At 36.2% G+C, this 12,015-nt stretch overlaps 1 protein-coding gene across 1 annotated transcript in view; it reads left to right on the forward strand.

The window, feature by feature from the left end:
• Positions 1–12,015, forward strand: part of RP1 (RP1 axonemal microtubule associated) — a 200,459-nt gene that overhangs the window by 64,325 nt on the left and 124,119 nt on the right. The window contains exons 14-20 of the mRNA XM_040685413.2: positions 200–373; positions 992–1,204; positions 2,992–3,169; positions 4,804–4,935; positions 7,939–8,141; positions 9,525–9,614; positions 11,643–11,772. Coding sequence (XP_040541347.1) covers positions 200–373; positions 992–1,204; positions 2,992–3,169; positions 4,804–4,935; positions 7,939–8,141; positions 9,525–9,614; positions 11,643–11,772 — 1,120 coding nt within the window. The remainder of the gene's footprint in view (positions 1–199; positions 374–991; positions 1,205–2,991; positions 3,170–4,803; positions 4,936–7,938; positions 8,142–9,524; positions 9,615–11,642; positions 11,773–12,015) is intronic.

Genomic DNA, 12,015 nt, shown 5'->3' on the forward strand with positions numbered 1-12,015 from the left:
TTTCTGTGCTTAGAAATACAGCATTTTAGAACTTGAGTATTAGGACTGCAAATATGGAGAATATGGAGAAATTTTCCTTATAGACTGGTAGTATCATGGAAATTCAAACAGTACAGAAACCTTGTCATGATACTCTGCTTTGGATTTTGCTATTTCTAACAGTTAATGTAATTTATTATTCCTACTTTGTCAATGATAGAGCAAAGACAAGTCTTGCTGTGAGCTCTGCGTTCACCTTCAACCAAATAGTTGTGCCGTTCTTGAGTCAGCGAGGAACCCAGGTCACACAGTAATGTTCAATCTTCAAGGAAAAGTTGCTGATGAAGAAGCAGGATATGCTGGAATTTCCAAAGAATTTGTTGTGCATGTCAAGGTAAGGTTTGGGGAGAGAAATTAAGTAGACTTTTCTAAAATTTACTATCATGAAGTAGGTAATATCTAATAGGATTTGAGAAGTGTAAACTGAAAGAAGGATTCTCATCCACCAGATGGAGTGAAGCCACAATTTAATAGATTGAAATTTTCATTGTTTGCCCTTCTTGGGCAAATGATGGTGATACTGTAGCTAGTATATGCAAATAAGAGAGGCTTCAACTTTAAGAAATAAATATCTCTCTAAAATCTTTACTAAACCTTCCAAAAATAGGTGAGTAGGTACATACAGGATGGGAAGCTATTCAATTTTAAAGGAAAACAAGTTCCTTAGCTTGCCACACTGCTTGTGCTCTGAATGTTGCTCTGTGCTACTGAGTGATAAAGAGTAGGCAAGATGCAGAATAGTGAGAAGTGTCCGCTGTTCAGATTTGTGTCTGCACAGAAGGCAGCAAACATTCCGTGGCTGGGTGCATACTCTAATTACTTTGGAAAATCATTTATACATGGGGAATACATAAGTACTTAAAATAAGCCAGTATGAACAGTATCAATATCAAAGATTAACGTGGAGGAAAGCTGCAGTATTGACAAAGGACTTATTCTCATTCATCTGAAGGGTATATTTCACCATGATGCCATCATTCTGCTCAACACAAATCACTGCCAGGCTCTGACTCTCAGATCTGATGGGGGCTGCAGTGGAGCAGGTCAGCAGCAGCAGGAATCCTACTGGAGGGTGCATAAAATTGGCTCTGGAGTCTGCATGTTTGAGAGTGTGAAAAACCCAGGGATGTATCTGAAGATCAAAGATGGCCAGTGTAATGGAACAGTAAGCACTTCTTGTTTGTATTTCCACCTGCAGATAATTTGAGTAGATTGTCAGTGACAGGAGAAAATCTTCTTTGTATTGCTTGGATAAAAATTTGATGAAAGCATTGTCTGGATTTAAGGTTTTTCAGAACTCTTCCTTCATTTGTCAAGGGAAGATAGTAGAATACAGCAAGACAAGCTGTCATGCCTATTTGGCACTTAATTATAAAAATATGATTATATTTTAAAATATTGAGTATGTGTATGTAGTTAAAATGTATTTGTTGTCAGATAGCTGATGACTGTGTCAAGATTCTGTTGCATTAATTTGAGATTTTAAACAACTACAGTGCTACTGGTGTGCACTTGTTTCCTAAGATGTTGGAGCCATGTTGGCATCCCAGCTTTTACTGAATTCTGTTTTGCCCAAAATGAAGAACCTGACTTTTTTTCTTTATCAACCAGCCATACAGTTTCTTTCTGAAATACTTCGTCATTTATGAGCAGCCTTTATATGTAGAAAAAAGAATATGTTTGGAGAATATGCTTGAAATATTCTGATTCTTTGACCCATAATATTCTTCACCTGATTGGAATTTAAGCAATACATTTTTACACTTGAGAGAAAAAAAAAAAAGGCAAAAAAAGAGAGAGAGAGAAATAAACATTATTATTTGTTTATTATTTGTTTATTAGGCTTGGTGTGTGCTAATTCTTTGTCAGTTTGCTGATAAGAACTGATATAATTGTTTTGAATGTGACAGAATACAAACATGTTCAGGGATTTAAACTGGTATTAAATCTAAATAGATTGATGATAAAAAGGACTAATGAATAATTAAAATGTAAGCAATTTCATGCTGAGTTGACTTTTGCAATGTAGTTCTGTTAAAATGAACTAAAATTCACAGATCTACTCATGATTTTTATTTGAGAGTTTAACTCAAGTGAGTATGAGGTAGAATCAGAGCTGAGATCCTCAACAGTTCTGCCCTTGATATCAATATACTGTGATCAGAGAAAAAAAAAATATATATATATAAAATTGATCCATAGTTTGAATGCAGGCTTCCTGAATGTCTTGCTTTTTTAGCAGTGCCATCACCACAGGATGAAAGGGAGTCTTTCATGTACAGTCTGTATGTTTATTTTGAGCAGTTACTGTATTTTGAGGTTAAAATTATAACATATGACAGGGTGCTCTTCTCTCTGAGACATGTTAAACTGGAATTTTTGTAGCCTGTTTCTGGTTACTGGCCACAAGGAAGTTGCCACATTCTGAAAACTAGTTAAACTCAAATTCCTATTCCATGTTACAGTGATGACTAAGTTCATGTGCATAGTGCTTTTAAATCCACAAACGTACTCACTTATAACTGTTAGAGGGCCAGACCATTGGAGTACACTGAGGTTTTGGTTGACTAGGACATTGAAGTTGATGTTGTAAGTGTTGTGAAATGAAGACAAAAAATGTTTTCGCATTCTTTAACCTTCTAAAGACTTATTAAATGGGGAATTCCTCTGAATATATCCTGGAGTTTGCCTAAACCCTAACATGACTGAGAATATTTTTACTCTTTTTCATTTACTCATGTTATTGATTGGCCTTTCTGGTCATGGAGGACTACACAGAGCCAAGATGTGGGTTGTGTGTGAATGTGTAATAACATAGTACATTATGAAGACCCTAAAGTTAATCTGAAATGTCATTAGAAAACAGTAATATATAATTCTTAAGAAACATCCAGCTTACCTAAATATATCAGTGCAATCGCTGATTTCAGATTTCTGTTTTCAATTTCTTAGGGCACGGGTGATGAATACTGTCATTTCAAAATTGAGAAGAATTGGGAAGCTGGATCTGTAAGTCTGGAATCAGTGCGGAGTAAAGGGATGTATGTTGGTTTCCTGCCAGATGGTCAGACCAAGCCAGTCATTAACATTGGAGAGAGCAACATTTTTTTCTACCCACAGGTCATCAAATGTACGTGATTTCTTAATATAAGAAATAAATGTTTCTGACAGACAAAGTTCAAAATAAAAACACGTAAGATAGATTATTTGCTTTTGCCTTGATGTTTTTAGTCATTTTAAAAGTGAAAAGTTTTATCACACAACTTGTCCTGGGTGGCTAGTTAATTTTGCTCTATTTATTTCCTTTGATAAAAAATAAAGAATGCAGAGGAATTTTTTTTTTTTTAACTGAACAAATAAATTTTGGAGCATGAGAATCAAAACAGATGACAAGATAGACATGGAGTTGACTCCTTGGCCTATTCCCCATTCTGGCTACAGATGCTAGAACCCTGGGAGATACTATCTTGCTCTCAGCTACACCACACTTTCCTATTTGTATAGGGAACGCTCTAAAATTTAGAGAGGGCATATGTAGCAGAAATGCTAAGTCAAGGCCTGAACAAGTGATTGAGCACCTGGTGGGAAGGCAGGGCCAACCCAAGGGAGGTCAGGTGCATGCAATGTCCCTGAGTTACTGGAAGTGGTGGAGCCAGGATCCACCCCATCCTATACCTCACTTAAGGGTTGGCAGTGGAGGTGAGGTTATCTTGCTGGAAATCCTTGGATTGCTGTTTGCTTGTTTCATCTCCTTTTGGAGAATCAAGTTTTTAATTTGGTGAGCAATTTGGAGCCAGCTGGCTGGGATCATTACTGTAGAAAATGAAACTGTATCTATAGTCTCATCTGAAGGACATAGACACAAAGAACAATTGTAATATCTAATGGCAATGCTAAAGTGACCATCAGTTGGAAATTAAGAATTCTGTCAGGTTTTTGTCAGACAAATGAAGAACAGGCTCATCTTGAGTGCTTCAATCAACAAAGAAAATATGAAAATATAGATCCTGTCTCTTTAATTCTGTTTTATGTATGTTGTTACCAAGACATACAGAAGTATTCTCAAAGTCACCGTGATGGCATTGTTACCATTCAGTCCCCACTTCCAGCAAGGTGCTGAGAATATTCCTTTTTGTGTCCTTGTAGACTAAAGGGAAGGTTTTTTCTTTGCTACCTTTTGGAAGAGCAGGGTTTTCAATGAAAATCTCACAAAAGCAGGGCTTACCGATGCTCTTAGTTTGTTACATTCTGGAGTTCTCCTGAATGCTTGTTGCTCAGTAAAAGGAAGAAAACATTAACTACTGTTTTCTATTAAAGCAAGTAAGATTTGTCTGTTTCCTATTTCATATTATCAGAAACGGCCTCTAGCAGTTTTCATTTCAGCATTCCTACTCTTAAGAAAGAAAGTACCGTGAAGAAACTGATCTTGTGGAAAACCACATTTGAGCAGGTCATTTCATTCATGCCTCAATGTTAAAGCTGCTACTTAGATTTTCAAAGCATTAAATGGATATTTATTGGTACATCATGTTTATTCTCTGCTTTTTGTGACATGTTACTAACAACAAAAGCTTATTACTAGTAGCTGTGTGATACACAGAGAAAAGATTTTGGTGTCCACCGTGTTGAATCATCAGTGGGCCTTGTATTAGTGTTTGTCACATATGAGCACGTGGAAAGCTTCTGAAGAGAAAAAGAGAAAGAAAGAAACAAGCAGCAAATGAAGTGTAGCTACTGACAGAAATTTACATTTGATTGTTTCAGTTGGCTGGGAAAAGCCCACGGGAACTCCTGCAGAAACCAATCAAGAGAAGAAAGACTTCAGAAAATCTGAACACCCACCAGCAAAAGCCCAGCGGCAAACATCGCAAAGACCTTTGGTTTTTCCACCATCAGGTAAGAAACAGTCAACAAATCAGTTCTGGTACAACATTAAAATATGTCTGCCTCCCATGCACATTTGCAGTTACTTGTCTCAGGAAGGGACAAACTGTATCTCTAAGAAACAATTTCTATACATTGCACTTTCCTTTCCCATGTCTGGAGTATTATTAGTTACTATCAGTTTTTAACACATTTTATTTATAAAGCTAAATAAGATACAAATAAAATCCGATCTCATTTCCTTTGGGTTTACATTGGAAATGGTGATACACAGGAGTGCAATATAATGCATCATGTCTATTGTACAAGCTTCTACTGCAGACATTCATATTTCTGATGGTTCACTTCAAAAGTGTCTCTCAATCACATGATATTTTGGGACAAATCACTCTCATTCTGCTTTAGATTTAGGATAAGTAAATAAAAAAGCAAAGACATTTTTATGAAACTGTGTGAAGGACTGTGATTTCTCCATAATTTTCATGCAGGACTATCAGAATTAATTTTTCTCGCAATGGATTTACATCATGGTGCCATGAAGTGTATAAAATCCCATAACTAATCCAGAGTAACCATCAAATTCTCTTTTCAGATTGAAATATTTTTAGCCTGCAGCAAATCAATGTGACTGATGTCCATTTGTAAGAAGTGCCAGTAAATTATGAGACAAAAAGCATTCAAAGTCTGTCAATTGTTTGTGCATTATAATTTTTTTTTCAGGATGCAGTACTTTGTGATTGCAGAAGGTGTTTTGGGTAGCAACAGTCCAAGAAAGGAATTCTTGTACTAAGTATAACGAGCAGCATGGGATTTCTTATGCTTCTTAAAACCTGTGCGTTTCTTGGATCTTTTAATGTGTTTGCTAGGGAGTGCTTGTGAGTCACAACATCACCCAAACAAGTAGGATGTGGTGTCAGATAGCTTAAGTAAGTCTGTTTTGTTACAGGTGAGGAACTAAGTGGTTCCAGTGACAGAAAGTACTGTTGCTCTAAGAATGTTAAGAAGTCACATTGTCAAAATTTACTGGACCAAAGCAACTATTTTGTTATAGTCACTGAAAGACACGTGCCATGAAGATGTAGAATTCATTGGTCTCAAAAGTTTTGTAAAAAGGAATTCATGCCAAGTTTTTTACATTGTATTCATGCTTTTGTTTCATTGATGACAAGGTACAACTCAGTGAGTTTTACAAATTTGTCGTAGACGTTGCTTTATTTTCTTTTTAGTACTTGGATAGTACTAAATTAAACTAAATTAAAACTAAATTGAGTTTGGATAGTAATTTTCTTCACAGCAACCAGTTTGGTGCTGTGTTTCAGATTGGTGTTATCAGGTTTGATAACACAGTGATGTTTTATATATTTTGGGTAGTGCTTGTGCAGCATTGGGTCCTCCTCTGTTTCTTGGTTTGCCCCATCATGAGTAGGCTGGGGATGGGTAAAGGCTTGTGAGGGGAATCAGCCAGGACAGCTGACCTGAACTAACGAAAGAGGTTGTCCAATGTCATGCTCAACAATAAGGGAAGGATTTTCCTCTTCCTCTGGGAAGGATTTTTTCCAAACTGTTCCTTGGGAACTGATTGAGCATTGGTCTGCTGGTAGTGAGTAACTGCTTTTGCATTGCTTATATATTTTTTATTTTTTCTTGAGATACACACAGTTTAACAAATGAAAGGAAATATTCTAACCCAGCTAAATACAGTGCAATATTTTAATTAAGCAAATAAAAATCCTAAGGGATCTGATAATAAGTAACGTATCAGCGGAAGAATGCGTAGTCACAGATTGGGAATTCTTCGACGAATCAATATTATTGTCAATTTATGAATTCAGTTATATTTTATGTGATTTTTTATGCACCTGGAGCCTGTGGCCTCTAAAAGCTTGGTTCATCAAATGCAACTTAATGGATGAGAAATGAGCTGCGGGATACAAAAGGCTGAAAGAGTTGAGCCTTTCAGCCTGGAGAAGGGAAGGCTCCAGGGAGGCCTGAGAGCGACCTTTCAGTATCTAAAAAGGGGTTATAAGAAGGAAAGGGACAGACTCTTTAGTAGGGACTGTTCTGACAAGAGAAATGGTTTCAAAATAAAATAGGGGTGATTTAGACTGGGTATAAGCAGGTTTTTTTTACAATGAGGCTGGTGAGGCACTGGAACAGGCTGCCCAGAGATGTGGTAGATGCCCTGTCCCTGGAGACACTCAAAGTCAGGCTGGATGGGGTTCTGAACAACCTGATGTAGCTGTAGGTGTCCCTGCTCATTGCAGAGGAGTTGAACCAATGATCTTTCAGGGTTCCTTCCAATTAAAGAAAAATTCTAGGTTTCTATTAAAAGAAAATTAATTGGCAGTGCAGATAATGTTCATCTTATTTAACATATTAACAAGTCTATCTGCAGCTTTTTGAAAAGACTGTGTGAAGAACCATTTAGGAACTCTTGCGGGACACAGTATATAGGCACTGTGGTTTGTTTTTTTCTTTACAAACTGAGAGATTAAATTCACCTTTTGTGTTTGAGCATATTGTAAATTCGGGGAGAGAGGACCTCTCTGTTCTGCAGAGGATTCATGGAGAGGAATGTGTAGAGGTGAATTTATGTTTGGACCATTACCGGAAAGTAGTGCTTCAGACATCTGATGTTTGCAAACTCTGTTTTTTTGTTGTTTTTTTTTTTTTTTCTCTCATAGTAGTACTGCACTGCTGTTGTCTTATTCATGCAGAGCCTCCCTTAGCCTAAACACTGGCACTATGTGCTTAAGTATGTTTGGGAAAGGGTTTGTTCTTTTCTAGTTGAATCTTGTAGCTAATCTAAACAAAACATTTTCCTCATTTGTCATTGAAAAAATACAATCCCCTCTTCTGTTGCAGTTTCCTTATCACAGAATCGCAGAATTGCAGGGGTTGAAAGGGACCTCTAGAGATCACTGAGAATTATTGAGGTTATGCGCTGACGTTACAACAGTGACTGGCAGTTTCATGTCAATTTTCATCTCCCACTTAATGTTCTGTATTTCACAGAGGAAATGAGAAATCCCCAAGGTGGTGAGTGTCCCCTTCCTTCATCTGATGAATGGAAAGTGTCAGTGCTGACAGGAAGTGCAGGAGCTCAAGCAAATGTCACTCTCTGGATATATGGAGATGGAGGAGCAGCCGGACCAATAACTCTTGGCAAGGAGAACAGAAAGCAGCTGCTCCTTCCTAGGCAAGAGGATGAATTTCAGGTAGCTAATGAAGGCTAAGAACATTATTTTACTGTGTTTCTTTCCAAAGATTATCCTGTCATGTGAAAAGAAAAAATATTTTTCCCTTCTGTTTACACATAAAACAAATCCCTCTAATCTCTGTGTATTCTGCATTAAATCAGCTTAGTGCAAATAGTTAGCAGTAGAGGAGCCATTCTTTCTTTCAACTTCCTCTCTCAGACATTTATTTCTCTAAGACCATTGATTTGAAGCTAGCTTTAGAAACTGTCCACTCCTTAACAAATCACGTAGAATGCAAGGCTTATATATGATTCAGGTATCTTTAGTAATGAAATGCTCTTGTGCACAGTCTTCACAGCATACTTTAAAGTGATTATTGTGTAACTGGTTCAGTTAAAGTTGATAACTGAGACATTTTTCAGCCACCATATTATAAATACCTGGAATACCAGATGTTTTATTGCTAAGAGACCAATAACTGAAATGCTATCATGTCATTAAAACACAGAGTTCCACTGTATTATTTAAGAAGAATCCCACCTTCACTGTGACACGATTATTTCTAGATGGGCTGAGAGGAAATTTCTGAAGGAGCTAATATTTCTGTTTTGTTGAAATCTGTCTGAGATGCATGTGACACATTGCTGTCTTCAGATAACTGAAGCAGAAGTTATACTTTACACCTTTTCTGTAAATTTTTTCTGTGCTCATCAATTCTTCCAGTGCAGTCTTGGCACAAATGAAAACTAATTCTGTCAAAAATATTAATAATAATCTTTGTGAATGCAACATAAACAGGAAGATAAAAAACTGAGCATTGCACTTGGTTAAGTATGTTGGCTATCTATTCTGATCCACGGGGAATCCTGTTCTCCTAATTGGTGAAAAATTCATAAGTAGCATTGGGTAATGACATGTTTGCAGTGTTAATCTGTACATTCTTAAGAGATGGACCAGTTTCTTTTCTCTAAAATAGATATTGCCCATTATGGCTCTGTGCTCTGTATAACGATATTGCGAGCATGCAGGATCTGTCAGCACCTGGGGCTACTACTATCATTCTTTTACATCACGCTGGCAGTATTGCTTTCAGACATAAAACAACAAATGTCACCAAAGTGCTTTTCAATCTTTGGTGCGAAGTAGGCAAAGAAACTCTTTGAGGAAGAGCTTTTTATTTTTTTTTTCCATTTGAGCTTTATCCTGTACTTGTTTAGCAAGGTTAAGTCTTGAAATGAGGATAGGATTATAAGACTTATAAAAGTACATTAACTAGACACTGTTATATAGCGAGGTATGTCCTTCCTTCATCAGTATGCAGCCTCTACGGCAAAAAATTAATGTATGCTACATACATTTTTGACTGTAGTTACATTTTGTGTTGTTTTGGTTTTAATTCAGATTAAATTAAAAAGCATTGGGAATATCTACAAGATAAGAATTGAACTTGGTGAATTACTGAATAAGCAGTCAGAGTGGAACTTACAAAAGGTGAGATTTTTATGATAAATTTTTTTCTGCTTCATTAATTTTTCTGTATGGACTAAACGCCCATCTTTTCATGAAGCTGTAGCTTCATGAAATCAAAAAATGCATTTTGTGGTATGTTTTTATTGCTTTGTCTGTGGTTGCTTGAGAGACAACACAAGCACTGACACAGTCAGTCTCCTGACATGAACTTCTGAACATTGTTTGCAATTATTCTTTTAGCGTATTCCAATTTTAGAGTGGTGATCCACAATATAGGTGGCTTTTGCAGTTTTACTTTCTACAAGTTCACCTGTACTCTTAGATGTTTGCATCTATAACTACTTCACAGCTATAAATTCAACTATGAAAAACTGACAATGATGGAGCAACAGTTATTTCATGACAAGTGTATGCAGAGAGTGATCCAAGTATAAGACTCGTTATAATTGGTGCAAATGTAATTTGCAATTATTTTCAAGGTAAAAGAAACTGCTGTTTTTAATTCAGAGTTATTCCTTCTTTTCTGCTTCTATTCTGGCTCTACTGTTCCCCTGATAGGAACATTTGTCAGATTTAATTAATACTAATTCTTGAAAACACTGACCTCCATGCAGGATGTCTTTCATAATTACGGATAAATATTTGTCTCCTGTTTCTTATTTTGAATCTGTAAAAGACATAATCTTATTCTTTGGCTTTTCACTTATCTTAAAAAAGACTGATATGGAAAGCCAGTATTACAGAGTAATAAGAGACTTTGACGTTCATCAAAAGCCCTTAACTGTAACTGCACCAAAACTATGTAAGTGAAATACTTCAGTTGCTGAAATGATTGCAGGAATCTTAATTTCCATCCTGGTGGTTACAGCATATTTCTTTAATGTCTTGGTTTAAATTTCACAGGGTAACCCTGGCATTATTTACACGAGATGAAGTAAATTACGTTGAAAGCTGTGTTATCTGACCAAGCAGTTAATATTCGCTATTGTTACGAATCAGCAGGGGGAGCTCTGCCAATAAACATTAGAGATTACGTATCTGCTGCAGAAGTATTTCTTGTTAGAATAAATACATGCTTTGGATTAAAGGAAGTATTTCTTTTACTAAATATTTTATTGGAAAAGTGAGAGAAAGACACATATTATCCAGATTTCTTAAGTATTGGAACGTGAATGTGAATACTTATTTTCATAACTGTTCACAAAGCTTTAGTATGCTCTATCCACGTTAAAAAGAGAACCGCAGAGACAGTTTTCTGCTACTGATTTCCTTTTGTTCGTGAAGGCCAATGGAAAACTGCAGTAAGCACTACTAACACCAACAGAAACTACTCCCATAAAAGAAAAACTGCTTTAGTTATAGGAACTAAGACAGACGGCTATTACAAAGTACTGTGGATAATAACTAGAGAATTTAAATTCTTCCTAGGAATACAGAGGGTGCTGGGTACTCTGATTTTTTTTTTTTTCTGTTCTACTGCAAAAGGCCAAGTACAATGTGAATTGATTTAATATTTCAACATATCTATCTGCACCTCGGTAAAGAGAGAATAGGTGACGACTTCCACTTCCATTTTAATATGAAGGCGTTAATCTTTTTATGTCTTCCAAAAACATGGTCTGCCTTAACCTTGCTATTAGAAGTACTCAATACAGCGTTACACATAGAGGGGGCTCACTGACAGAAATTACAATAAATGACATTCCTTATGGCAAAACTTCTATTTACAGTTTTTAAGTTTTATTTGCAGATTTCTTTGTTCCAATAATAAATTTACTTTAAAGTCCAAGACATTTACAAAGAATATAATCTGGCAGTTTCATTTGAGATATGGCAGATATGAATACAGATCCTCCCTAGTGATAAGTAAAGTAGCAAAGTGGTAGCTAAAATAAAAAATGTTTTCATACTGCAATTTTGTATGTCATATTTACTGATCATGTTTTTTTCTGAGATAGAAGAAAATATATAGAAAAATACGTTTGGCAGTGGAGAAGCAAAACACTGGAAAGAGTGAACTGAGTCATAGTTAATCTGTTTCTTCCCTAGGTGACGCTGCAACACCTGATGAGCAAGAAAACTCTGAATTTTCCAGCAAACACCTGGTTGTCAAAGAGTGATGATAGAGATTTTGTCTGTGAACTTCCATTAGTGGAAGCTGGAAAACCTATTTATCCAAGTACGTGTGTACATCACAGTTACACAGTTATGTATGTATTGGTTATTTGGTTTTCAGTATTACTGTCATCTGAATTATATTTCACCTGCTATATGTCCATAAATGTGGTCTTAGCAACCTTGGAAACAAATAGATCGAGTTCTAGAGAATATATTCCAGTAAAGTAATTACAAATCATACTTACCAGTATTGTTTCCATTAAGCTGGAATGGTGAGTAAAATGAATCGCGATCACACTTAACA

This window comes from Gallus gallus, chromosome 2 (genome assembly GCF_016699485.2).
Source record: "Gallus gallus isolate bGalGal1 chromosome 2, bGalGal1.mat.broiler.GRCg7b, whole genome shotgun sequence".
Taxonomy (NCBI): Eukaryota; Metazoa; Chordata; class Aves; order Galliformes; family Phasianidae; genus Gallus; species Gallus gallus.